General features: G+C 37.2%; 1 protein-coding gene and 1 non-coding gene across 3 annotated transcripts; one reads left to right on the top strand and one right to left on the bottom strand.

Annotated features, from left to right (window-relative positions):
• Positions 1-202: 202 nt before the first annotated feature.
• LOC107845599 (protein PIN-LIKES 6) lies at positions 203-9290 on the bottom strand. 2 transcript variants are annotated; one of them, XM_047398174.1, is made up of 11 exons: positions 8857-9290; positions 7782-8217; positions 7438-7517; positions 7227-7351; positions 6726-6844; positions 6074-6283; positions 5030-5104; positions 1540-1640; positions 1171-1223; positions 830-1024; positions 203-692 (listed from the first exon to the last, which is right to left on the bottom strand). In XM_047398174.1, exons 2-11 carry the CDS (start codon positions 7971-7973, stop codon positions 571-573), a joined length of 1272 nt encoding a protein of 423 aa, XP_047254130.1. In that variant the 5' UTR covers positions 7974-8217; positions 8857-9290; the 3' UTR covers positions 203-570. The 2 variants fall into 2 exon arrangements, with proteins under 2 accessions (XP_047254130.1, XP_047254131.1); XM_047398175.1 differs by having other exon boundaries at positions 8422-9054.
• Positions 9291-10085: 795 nt separating this feature from the next.
• On the top strand, positions 10086-10170 carry LOC124888338. Its single transcript, XR_007046463.1, has one exon. It is a non-coding gene; the product is annotated as a small nucleolar RNA Z196/R39/R59 family (small nucleolar RNA).
• The last annotated feature ends 1231 nt before the right edge of the window (positions 10171-11401 follow it).

Here is an 11401-nt window from a genome sequence, read left to right as displayed (position 1 = left end):
CTAAGTAACATAGGTGATTGAGGCGGAGGCTTATTAATTCTCAGTATCATGGCTGACACAGTTTAAAATCATAGGCTATGTTGTAAATGTAATTGTTTGAGCTCCTTCCACAATTCCACCATTACAAACTGTCATTGGGAGAACATTGTACAATTCTTTTTATAACCTTGATGTTCGAATTTGGGAGAATTTGGAAATCATATAGCGCAACAATGGTCTTAATTATTTTTCTGATTAGTCGAAGTTATTGTATATTGATTACAAATGCCACAAACAATCCCATATACTTTTTTTTCCAATGAACATAAAGCCTCGTCTGTCTCTACCAAACGCCCATTCCAACTTTGACAAAGCCAGTTTCAAGCTAGCATTAGCTTGGTATACAATAGAAGAAGCCGAGAACAAATAAGGAGCAATTTATCTAACTCCACCCTGACTAATTATACTTATAGCTACGTGAATACAAACGATGATCAGCTTTCCGACAGCTGCCTCCTCGGCAATAGGAATGAAAAATTCCACTCCAATATCTCATGTTTAACTCTCTGTAGCAACAGTGTTGATCCTAACTTAAAAGAGTATATTGAGGTAGAGGATGATCCATCCAGCCATAGAGAAAACAGCAAATATATGAACCCAGAACAAGATGGCTGCTGCCTCCTTCCCACACCCTCTCAAGTTCGCAACCGCACCTGTCCAGATTAAAGATTTGATCAAACGTCCATTCAAATATTCACAGGATAAGTAAAAGACGACAATGTGTCTCTAGCAGTGTCATTTTCCCTCTAAAGTCGTACATTTGACATGTTTCGGAAGGAAGGTATTTTACCAGCAAGTATGGATGTGGGCATCGTATACTGAAGAAGAAGAACAAATCTGAACATTTGGTCACCAGAAGGAAGGAAGCCAAGCTTATCTGCTAACATGACAATGCCGAGTCCAGTTGGAGGAACCAAACACAGCCGTCCAAAGACAATCGCAACAGTTGTCTTTACACCAACTTTTGAACTTCCAGGTCCTGGTCCTGCAGAGGTTCAATTATAAAGCAGTAAATAGGAGCGCCTAAAAACATCAGAATTTAAACATCCTTGGTTAACAAGGAGATTTATTACAAAAAAGAGTGAAAATAAAGTTTAAAAAAAGAAAAGGAAACAAAGAATTATTACTTACCGTCAACAAGATTGCCTCCTAAAGCCAACAATATGCAGGGAATCATGGCATCCCTGATAACAAGAATTACGACAACATTTAATTAATATTCACGTATAACAGCATTTCCACCAATTGACTAGAAGAACAGCATTATTGAATATGTTAATTCAGCTAAGCCCGAGTATTCTAGTTGAACAGAAACCAGTAAAAGCAGAATTTGCGATTCCAATTCTTTAGGAATAAATACTGATGTAAGCTATCAGAAAGGAATATGTATCATGTCTTGTCTATTTGCAGCAAACAGTAACTGGAATGGATATTATTTCAGATATGCTGCATGGCATTTATAAGGGTCTTTAACTAACTCTGCAACAGAATAAAACTTACCCAAGAATCAAACAGCTGTCAGTGAAGAAGTAAAGTGGAGCATCAGAAGTAAAGATCTGACGCCTTAGGACTGGCACACATCCTATGATAATTGCCAAGACCTGTTGAAAGAACACGAAATTTAGCAACTGTCATAAAAGTTGTTATAATTGATAGTCAGCAAAAATAATTGCTCTAACCCTTGGCCCCCGAAATATCCCATTACTCAGCTGTTAATCCGAAGAACAGTTTTTTTTTTTTTTTTTTGATAGGTTGAAGAACAATTAAAATTTTCAGGGAGAGTCTATTGTTCTTACAGCACGGTGCACTAAGCTCCTGCTATGCACAGGTAAAAAGGGCCAGACCACGAGGGTCTATTGTACGCACCTTACCCTACATTTCCACAAGAGGTTGTTCCCACAAGTCGAACTTGTGACCAGGGAGCAACTTTACCAAATTACGCCTGCCCTCCCCTTCGGAGAGTATAATGTTTTTGATATCTTGAGTAAACGTCACAGCTAAACAGCATTCTTAGCAACAGTATTATCGTATGTGATTAACGCATCAGCAAGTTGAGAACTCAAGGGAAATTCTAAATAGCAACTCGGGAAAGCCTTAGAGAATAGAATGCATTTGATTGACAAAGGAGTAAAAACTCATAGTTCAGGATAAGGTCATATCATTTCTTACTCCTTAATATCCTGAGAGAACGCATTGCCTAGAATGAAAAATAGAGCCATCTCAAGCATAAGTGACATAAACACTACAACAACAACAACAACAAACCCAGTGTATTCCCACTTAGTGGGGTCTGGGGGGGGTAAGATGTACGCAGTCCATACCTCTACCTCTGATGAAGTAGAAAGGCTGTTTCCAAAAGACCCCCGGCTCAAGTCACGAGATATCACACAAACACATAGTACAGCACAGAAGCAGATGACATAACATAGATACGGCACCCATAAGGAATATAAAACAGAGTAAAGCAGGAATGCAGGAATATAAAGCAGAGGAAAGCACACATATTCGTAATAAACATGGAACACGGAACACGGAACATTGAATACGGAATCATAACAGGAATACACCCCCACCAATTAATTCCCTACACTAGCGACCCGAACTGGCCCTAATCCTCTGCCGTAATTCGCATCTTCCAGACCTTCCTATCTAGGGTCATGTCCTCGGTGAGCTGTAACTGTTCCATGTCCCGCCTAATCACCTCACCCCAGTACTTCTTCGGTCTACCCCTACCCCGTCTAAAACCATCCAACGCTAGCCTCTCACACCTACGGACCGGGGCATCCATGCCCCTCCTCTTCACGTGTCCGAACCATCTCAATCGTGCTTACTGCATCTTACACTCCACTGAAGTCACACCAACCTTCTCCCGGATAGTCTCATTCCGAACTCTATCCCCTCGGGTCAGTCCACACATCCAGCGCAACATCCGCATTTCTGCCACCTTCAATCTTTGGATGTGGGAGTTCTTAACAGGCCAACACTCCGCTCCATACAGCAAGGCCGGATGGACTACCACCCTATAGAATTTGCCTTTAAGCTTGGGCGGCACCTTCTTATCACACAGCACCCCCGATGCGAGTTTCACTTCATCCATCCCGCCCCAATACGGTGCGAGACATCCTCGTCAATCTCACTGTTACTCTGGATCACGGACCCGAGATACTTGAACTTATCCCTCTTCCCTACCTCCTGTGCTTCTAGACTCACTACTACCTCATTCTCCCGCCTCACGTCATTAAACTTACATTCCACATACTCTGTCTTGGTTCTGCTCACCCTGAACCCTTTAGACTCCAGAGTTTGCCTCCACAACTCTAATTTGTCATTCACACCCCCTCGAGTCTCATCTATCAGGACTACATCGTCTGCAAAAAGCATACACCACGGCACCTCCCCTTGGATACGCCGCGTCAACACATCCATTACTAACGCAAACAAAAAGGGACTAAGAGTAGATCCCTGATGCAATCCTGTCAGGACAGTGAAATGCTCTGAGTCTCCTCCCGCCGTCCTCACCTGGGTTTTCGCTCCCTCATACATATCCTTAGTTACTCTGATATATGCCTGCGGTACTCCACTCACCTCCATGCATCTCCAAAGCACTTCCCTGGGGACTTTGTCGTACGCCTTTTCCAGGTCGATGAACACCATGTGCAGATCCTTCTTCCTCTCCCTATACTGCTCCACCAACCTTCGTACCAGGTGGATTGCCTCCGTCGTCGAGCGGCCGGGCATAAATCCGAACTGGTTTTCCGAAATAGACACTATCCGTCTCAGCCTCACCTCGACCACTCTCTCCCAAATCTTCATAGAGTGACTCAGTAACTTAATCCCCCTATAGTTATTGCAACACTGAATGTCCCCCTTATTCTTATAGAGGGGGATCATGGTACTCCACTTCCACGCCTCGGGCATCTTTGCCGTCCTGAAAATTTCATTGAACAATACAGTCAACCACCTTACACCAGCCTCTCCAACGAACTTCCAAAACTCCACCGGTATCTCATCCGGCCCCGTCGCCCTACCCCTTCGCATCCTGCGGACTGCCTGTCTAACCTCGTCTACCTTAAAACGTCTACAATAGCTAAAATCCCGACACTCCCCTGAGTGCTCCAGTTCCCCTAACACAATAGCTCTGTCCCCCTCGTCATTCAAGAGCCTATGAAAGTACGACTGCCATCTCTTCTTTATGTGGCCGTCCTCCACCAACACTCTACCGTCCTCCCCCTTAATGCACCTCACCTGATCGAGGTCACGACCCTTCCTCTCCCTAGCCTTAGCGAGTCGGAACAACTTTTTCTCCCCTCCTTTCCCCTGTAACCCTGCATACACGCTCTCAAAAGCGGCCGTCTTAGCTGCCGTGACCGCTGACTTCGCCTCCTTCCTCGCTAGCTTGTACTCTTTCCTGTTTACCCGCTTCTCTTCTTCGTCCTTACTTTCCACCAACTTAGCATACGCCTCTTTCTTGGTCTCCACTTTCTTCCCCACCTCTTCATTCCACCACCAATCCCCCCGATGATGTCCGGCCCGGCCCCTAGAAACACCCAACACCTCCCTTGCATTCTCCCTGATGCACGTTGCCGCCCTGTCCCACATATTATCCACATCCCCCCTACACTCCCACACCCCCATTCCCGCCAACCTCTCCCCTATCTCCCACGCATTCACTGGCGTCAAACCGCCCCACTTAATTCTCGGTCTACACTCCTTACTCCTCCTCTTTCTATTCTTCTTTATACCCAGATCCATAACCAAGAGCCTATGTTGGGTCGAAAGATTCTCACTCGGGATGACTTTACCACATAAACACTAGTGGACAAAATCGTCTGAATGAACTTTGTATAGTAGAACACCATAGGGTATAGCATTTTGAGGAGTGGGATAATCTATTATATAGTTTATCAATGCGTAACAATTATAATAAGGTCAACCAGATAAAGTCAATGAAACTGCATATATGGAACCATCTCAAGATTATTGAACTTACAGAAGCTATTATAGGTGGTTGAATTAATTGCTTGAGCTTCAGTTTCTCATAGAGAAATTTAAAGAACTCTTTAACCTGTAAGGAAAGTGATGAGCAGTCAAACACCAGTATTATAGAGAACTACAAAGATCATCCACCAAAACCAGTATTCAAAAGATTTTATCACACTGCACATAGTGATTCAAGGAATCCAGAACCCGCAAGAGACTGATTTTCCTTCATTTTCAATATGTCAGCTTGTAACAAAAAATAAATGTACCCAAATTAGCATTTATCGTGATGCAAGTTCAACCACTAGAAGCAATAAAGAGACACTATTAATTCTCTCATAACACCAACAGAAGCAAGAGAAGAACCATGTGTCTGGATGCAAAATTAAGTTCTTTAAAAATTTGAGGCTCCAGGAGTTGGTCAAAATTCAAAATCACAAGTTCACAAATAACTGATATTGATTACTCAGGCATTACATTTGTTGATTTTTCAAGAATTCTACAGACATCATGCAAAAGCAACTAAACTGAGAAAATTAGGAATGTACTAAGCAGGACTTGATGAACTATCTAAGGACTTAAATTCTACATTCAACTAAGCAACAAAAGTACTGTGGTCGGAGTTTGAAAGCTCTGTTCATCTCAAAGCCCACAAATCCAGATCCATCCAAAGTTGAAATGACTCGTGATTATTCCTTTAAGGGTATATTCCTGCTTAAATTTTATGTACATAAAAGAATATCTTGAAGGAAAAAAGTACTTTTGGATATGGAGAGAGGGCCACAATCATTGATTTTTTTTTCTAAGGCATTGAAGGTCATATGTGAATAGCACTTCATTTTGTGAAGCACTAGCAATGATAACACAAAATCCAACAATTATAACAAGAGAAACTAGTTTTTGAGTTTTGACACCTCACCAATAGCAAACCTGACCCTAATGCCAAAGTTCTAAAGTATTTTCGCCATCATAAAGGGATTACTATTTCTACCCCGTGATGCCTAAAACTATGCACAAAGGGGAAAATAATCTAAGAATAGAACGTCTTTCTCACCTTTTCTTTCTTTGAACCACCAGAGTCAGATGGTGCAACATTTGTTGTAAGCAATGGAACTTGCTCTGCAGAACTACCTGGTGGATGGCTCGGCAATCTTTCTTTATTAGAAATCTTGATAGGAAGGTTCACATCTTCAATGTCAAAGGTGCCCTCAGGAGGAGGTGCGAGCATCTGGAATACATAGGTGTAGAGGATAATTGCACCAACCTACACACATTTATCAAAAAGTACTTTTATTAGCTAAAGCAAGTTTTGAAGTTCAAAGCGATTTGCAGATACTTCCATACATTTTCAAATTCCTTGTGTGATGTGAACTTCTGAACTAGGTATCGAATTTCCATGCAAAGGCTGGGATTTTTATTTTTTTGTCAGGGAGCAAGAGGGAGGGGGTTTTAAAACAGAAAAACCAGAGTGGAAAGGAATTCCCATTGGCTGGTCATCAAGAAGTAAACTGGTGAACTTTCATGAGACATCCTTCCTTTGGTTAGGAGGAAGTAAGGCAAGATCAGAATTTTAAGTTAGGAAAATGCAAAAACAAACAGTAGCGGAAAAACATAGAAAGTGATCAGAAAGAAAATATCCTATTGAAGCTATATTAATCTAAATGAATGACAATGAATTTGAAACCATCAACTCTGATCTTACATACCCACTGGCCAAATGAGATGTATGCATTACCATCTCGCGAACATATTTCATAGTCGCCAAAAGGATTTGATTCCCGACATAATGCAGCTATAAGAACAAGTGGAACATTTCCAATGTTCCCTGCATAGAAATGGAAAAAATCATAAGCTTACGGATCTGGCAATGAACTCCAGACGTCAAGACATTAAAGAGAATAGATAGTTAAAGTTGAAATGCACTTTCACGTAAAACGCAAAGTGAAAGATGAGTTCTCATTCATGCTAAATAAAATAACTAGGTTTGGCATGTTTTAATCACGCCAAATGTAGCAGCCACAGTTGCTGTAATAAGGAAATATTGAAAAACTAACTGAATAAGTTAGGCAATATTTTCTCCAAATAGCAGTCAACTCATACTACCCAATTCAGAGAAGTTTAAGATACTGTAAGTTGCATTATATAAAAATCAAATAGACTTCAGACGTGACTCCTAACTACGAAACTCGTATAGATGGAGCACTTACCAATGCCAATCTGTATAATGGTAAACTTGAAATAAGGGTACGGTGGACGCACGATGGTAGCAACAATTAAACCAATAATAGAGCCAAATATGGTGACTAGAACAATGTTAACAGGGATGAACCACCTGATAAAATGAAGAACATCAGTTGGAAATAATAATATAATGGGCATTGCAGTACAAAATGAGCACGAAAGTAATGTAATTCTTACCACTGAAGCAATTTTTCATACGTAATGGCTTGTCCAAGTTGAGAGAATATCAAGCATGGAAGCAAGAGTGAAAACACCAACTACATGAAACCATGTAATAGTATATATTAGAGATACAAAAAAGCTAAAACTTACTACTTTTGAAGTCTCATCTCACATAAAATTGAATTGATGAGTGTGACAATCTATGAAAAGAAAAAAATTGAATTGATAACTTCATGACATCCATCAGAAAGGTATTTGAGGACTCCATTAAGCTATTTCCTATTTTAGGATTGAACATTCAGTAAAGATTATTCTAAAACAAGACTTAACAACAGTTCTACCATACAAAAAGTACTGACCCCATTTAAAAGCTTCCGTCCATTTGCAGGAAGAATATTGACATACTTGGAGGCCATCAGAAATCCCAAGAAGCATAATGTAAAAACTTTTGCAATCGGTAAAACAGCAATCTTGATTGACCCGATGAAAGACTCTCCTCCTCGTTGCGGCTCTGTCAGAACATCATATAGAAACCTCGGCACCCTATCCATTCTTTTCTACCTATTAACTTCTTCCCTCAAAGACGAAAAAGTTTCCTGATCATCAAGCAAATCACTCCAAAGTGACGAAAAATTCCCTCTCTGGTCTTGAATTTACTGCTGTTCTTGTTCAGAAAGATCCCAGAAACAAAACAAGCTCAAAGGTATTGAGCTTTTATACAGCTTACAGTTCAAAAATGCAAGAACGTTCAAATCTTCGTCAAGTAGCACTCAGCTGATCCAACAGTTTAGCTCGCTGCACAATTAGGAAAGGAAGCTCCAATTATTATCAAATGCAAAATGCTATGTTTTTTTTTTTTTTTAACTTTTCTTTTAAAGAGAATTAGGGAAGGGGATAACAACTTAGAGAATTGAACTCTCACCACCAAGGTGAAATTTCAGGTAGCCAACCAACTAACTACTAAGATTTCCACAAAATACTATATGGAAAGCAACTTACAACAATTTCGTCAAGGATTGTAAATATAAGGTTTTGCAGATTTCCAAGAGGCTTTCAATTTCACAAAAAAAATAAATAAATAAATAAATAAATAAAAAAAGATTGAAACTTTAGACACATTCTAGAAATCCCACAAAACACACACAAAAAAATAGAAATCGAAGAACCAAAAAAATTCCCTTTTTCACCCTTAAGAGCCAGGAATTTCTAGAAACTGAAACTGATGGCATCAAACAGAACAAAAAATATGATAACAATTTAACCACAGAATCAAGAAAACATCAAAATAACTCAACAAAAATGCAATTACACAGCTTATACGTTAAAGAATATGTAAACATAAATTAACCTCATACAAAAAATTAAAAAAAACAAGGGCCATTTAGACATACAAAAAGAACAGTAAAACAAGACAGGAAAAGGCCAAGAACTAACCAATAACGGCTTTTCCAGAGAGCTAAAAGCTGATTATAGGTTAAATAACCGTTTATTTCTTGATTTATTTTTTCACTTTTTTGTGAGCTGTAATATGAACCAACCCAGGTGAAGAAGAATCCAAAAGTATTTCAGAAAAACAATTGCAAATTGTGTGAATTTATATTATCATAGAGTGTACGTAAGAACATCCCATAACCCCGATACCCCTATATTACCCCACCCACCCTACTTGGGTCTTTCCCGAAGATGCCTATGTTGCTGTCCCGATACATAGTCATTTTAGTAGTTAGAAATTTCACATGATTTTGGAAAGCTTTTCTCTCACTTTTTTTAATGACGGTTTTACCCTCGCTGTGAAATTTTCTAAGACGACTTTTTCACACTTCTGTTATTTCTCTTGGATCTGCTGTGAAATTTCTTTTTGGTTTGTTCAAGTGAGAATCTATCAAAAAAACGTTTTTGTGCCTTTTAAATCGGGTTAAGATTTGCTTACATTATTTTTTTTTATCTTATACTCTCTCCTTTTTATAATAAATGAATTATTAAATTTTGACATATATATTAAAAAAAAATATTAAAGATATAAATTTAACACAACTTTCTATTTTTACCCAAAAAAAAAAATTGACTTTATAATACCTTTTCAAAAGTTAATTAGTTGTCAAATCATAAGGGCAAATTTGGAAAAAAATTAAATGATTCACTTATTTTGAAATACCAATAAATACCCCAACGATTCACTTATCCTGAAACGAAGGAAGTAATTTGTTAAATGATTTTTATGTCTTTTAAATACGATAGATTTACTTATATTCTACCTTTTTTATTTTCACAATCTCTTATGAAATTTTCGAGAATCTCTTAAAAATAATTTATTTATGGCTATTAAATAGGATTAAGATATAGTACTTACATTCTATTTTTTTAATATTCACAATCAGTTATGAAATTTTCTTTTTGTTTCTTATGTCGAGAATCTATAATTAATGCTTTTTGGCCATAAAATTTTTTTTTTTTTTCGAAATTTTTTTTACTTTATTAAAGTTGTGGTGTTTGGTCATGAAAATTTCAAAATTATTTTTTGAAAAGTAAAAATAGATTTTTGTTATTTTCACTATTTTTCAACTCCAATTCCAACTTTTATTATTATTATATATAACTCAATTTTTTAAACTTTTACACAAAGCTCTCATAATGTTTAAAAGTTTTAAGTGTTTAATTATTGATGCAATCAATGATGATTTTTTCCCATAATTATTGATTAAATAGTGATTAATACAAAAATATCATCATCTTTGAGCTGAGATTGCATCTAAGATATTTTTGCATTATCTTGAATTTTGTTTCAACTCTATTGCCTAGAGTATCTAATGTCCAGATTACTTCGTTGTTGGATGTTTCGTTTTACTGGCAGAAATTGAACAAAAGTGTAAATCTTGCGACACAGTTGATTGTATGTTAGTAGCTAAATTAGTAGTTGGGTAATTTTGATAATTTTTAAAAGTTGGGGCATAAAATTATATTTAAAAAAGATTTTTCAAAAATCTAAAAAAATCTTTAAAAAAGACATGATCAAACACAATTTCAACTTCAACTCTAACTTCAAAATTTTTTAGTTTTCATAACCAAACGTCTACTTATATTGTCGATCTTACCTAGTAATCTAAATGTGTGTGAATTTACTATAATGCCCTTATGTGTTTTGATGTTTCGTCTGTACTCTAGTATTCTTACAAATTGGACACTTGGCTTCTATTTAATGGATTTATCTTTCTTTGTAGGAGGATTTATCTCTTTTTGTTTTGATCTCTCCATATTTCTCTCTTTTTACGTGGCACTAACAACTACCAAATGAGTATCTTATTTTTATTTTTATTTTTATTTTTATTTGAGAAAATGATCAAAAGCTCCCTCAACCTTTATTCCAAATCTCAACTACACACTTATACTTTGTGGGGTTCTATCACCCCCTGAACTATTTTAACGTATAATTATTACCCCCAAAAAGCTGACATGACTAGAGTGTGTGTTTCATTCTCTTTAAAGTGAGTGAAAAAGTAACTATTTATTAAAAAAATATTTTTAATATTTCTTTATTTTTTAATTTATTTTTAATTATTCTTTTTCTTTATTCATTTTCTTTCTTTCTTCTTCTTCTTCTGCCTCCCAAACAAAAAACTTCAAGAACTCATCAATGGCATCCAAGATTAATTTATCATCTTCCTCATCTCCAAGCACAAAATCGATTGGTTCCGACTTCAAATTTGTCGAAAATTTTAAAATGGGTATTATTCATTGTTTTCAACTTCAAGGTCGTCGGAAATTTCAAAATCGATATTATCCATTATTTTCGACTTCAAAGTCGTCGTTAATTTTAAAATGAGTATTGTCCATTATTTTCGACTTCAAGATTATCGTAAAGTTCAAAATTCTCTATTGTTTCCGACTTTAAGCTCATCGAAAATTTTAAATTTGGTATTTTTTATTATTTTCGGCTTCAAGATCATCAAAAAAATTAAAATTGATATTGTTCGTTGTTTTC

The sequence above is a fragment of the Capsicum annuum genome, chromosome 10 (assembly GCF_002878395.1).
Source record: "Capsicum annuum cultivar UCD-10X-F1 chromosome 10, UCD10Xv1.1, whole genome shotgun sequence".
Lineage (NCBI taxonomy): Eukaryota > Viridiplantae > Streptophyta > Magnoliopsida > Solanales > Solanaceae > Capsicum > Capsicum annuum.
This window is presented reverse-complemented; position numbering and strand designations above follow the sequence as displayed.

What these genes read in the sequence shown, in the direction of transcription:
- LOC107845599 (XM_047398174.1), bottom strand. Translation starts at nt 7,973, where the DNA reads ATGGATAGGGTGCCGAGGTTTCTATATGATGTTCTGACAGAGCCGCAA. An exon ending in GACGGAAGCTTTTAAATGGG is followed by an intron (nt 7,518 to 7,781) that starts GTCAGTACTTTT and finishes GGTTTCATGTAG; the next exon opens with TTGGTGTTTTCACTCTTGCT. An exon ending in GTGGTTCAAAGAAAGAAAAG is followed by an intron (nt 5,105 to 6,073) that starts GTGAGAAAGACG and finishes CTTTCCTTACAG; the next exon opens with GTTAAAGAGTTCTTTAAATT.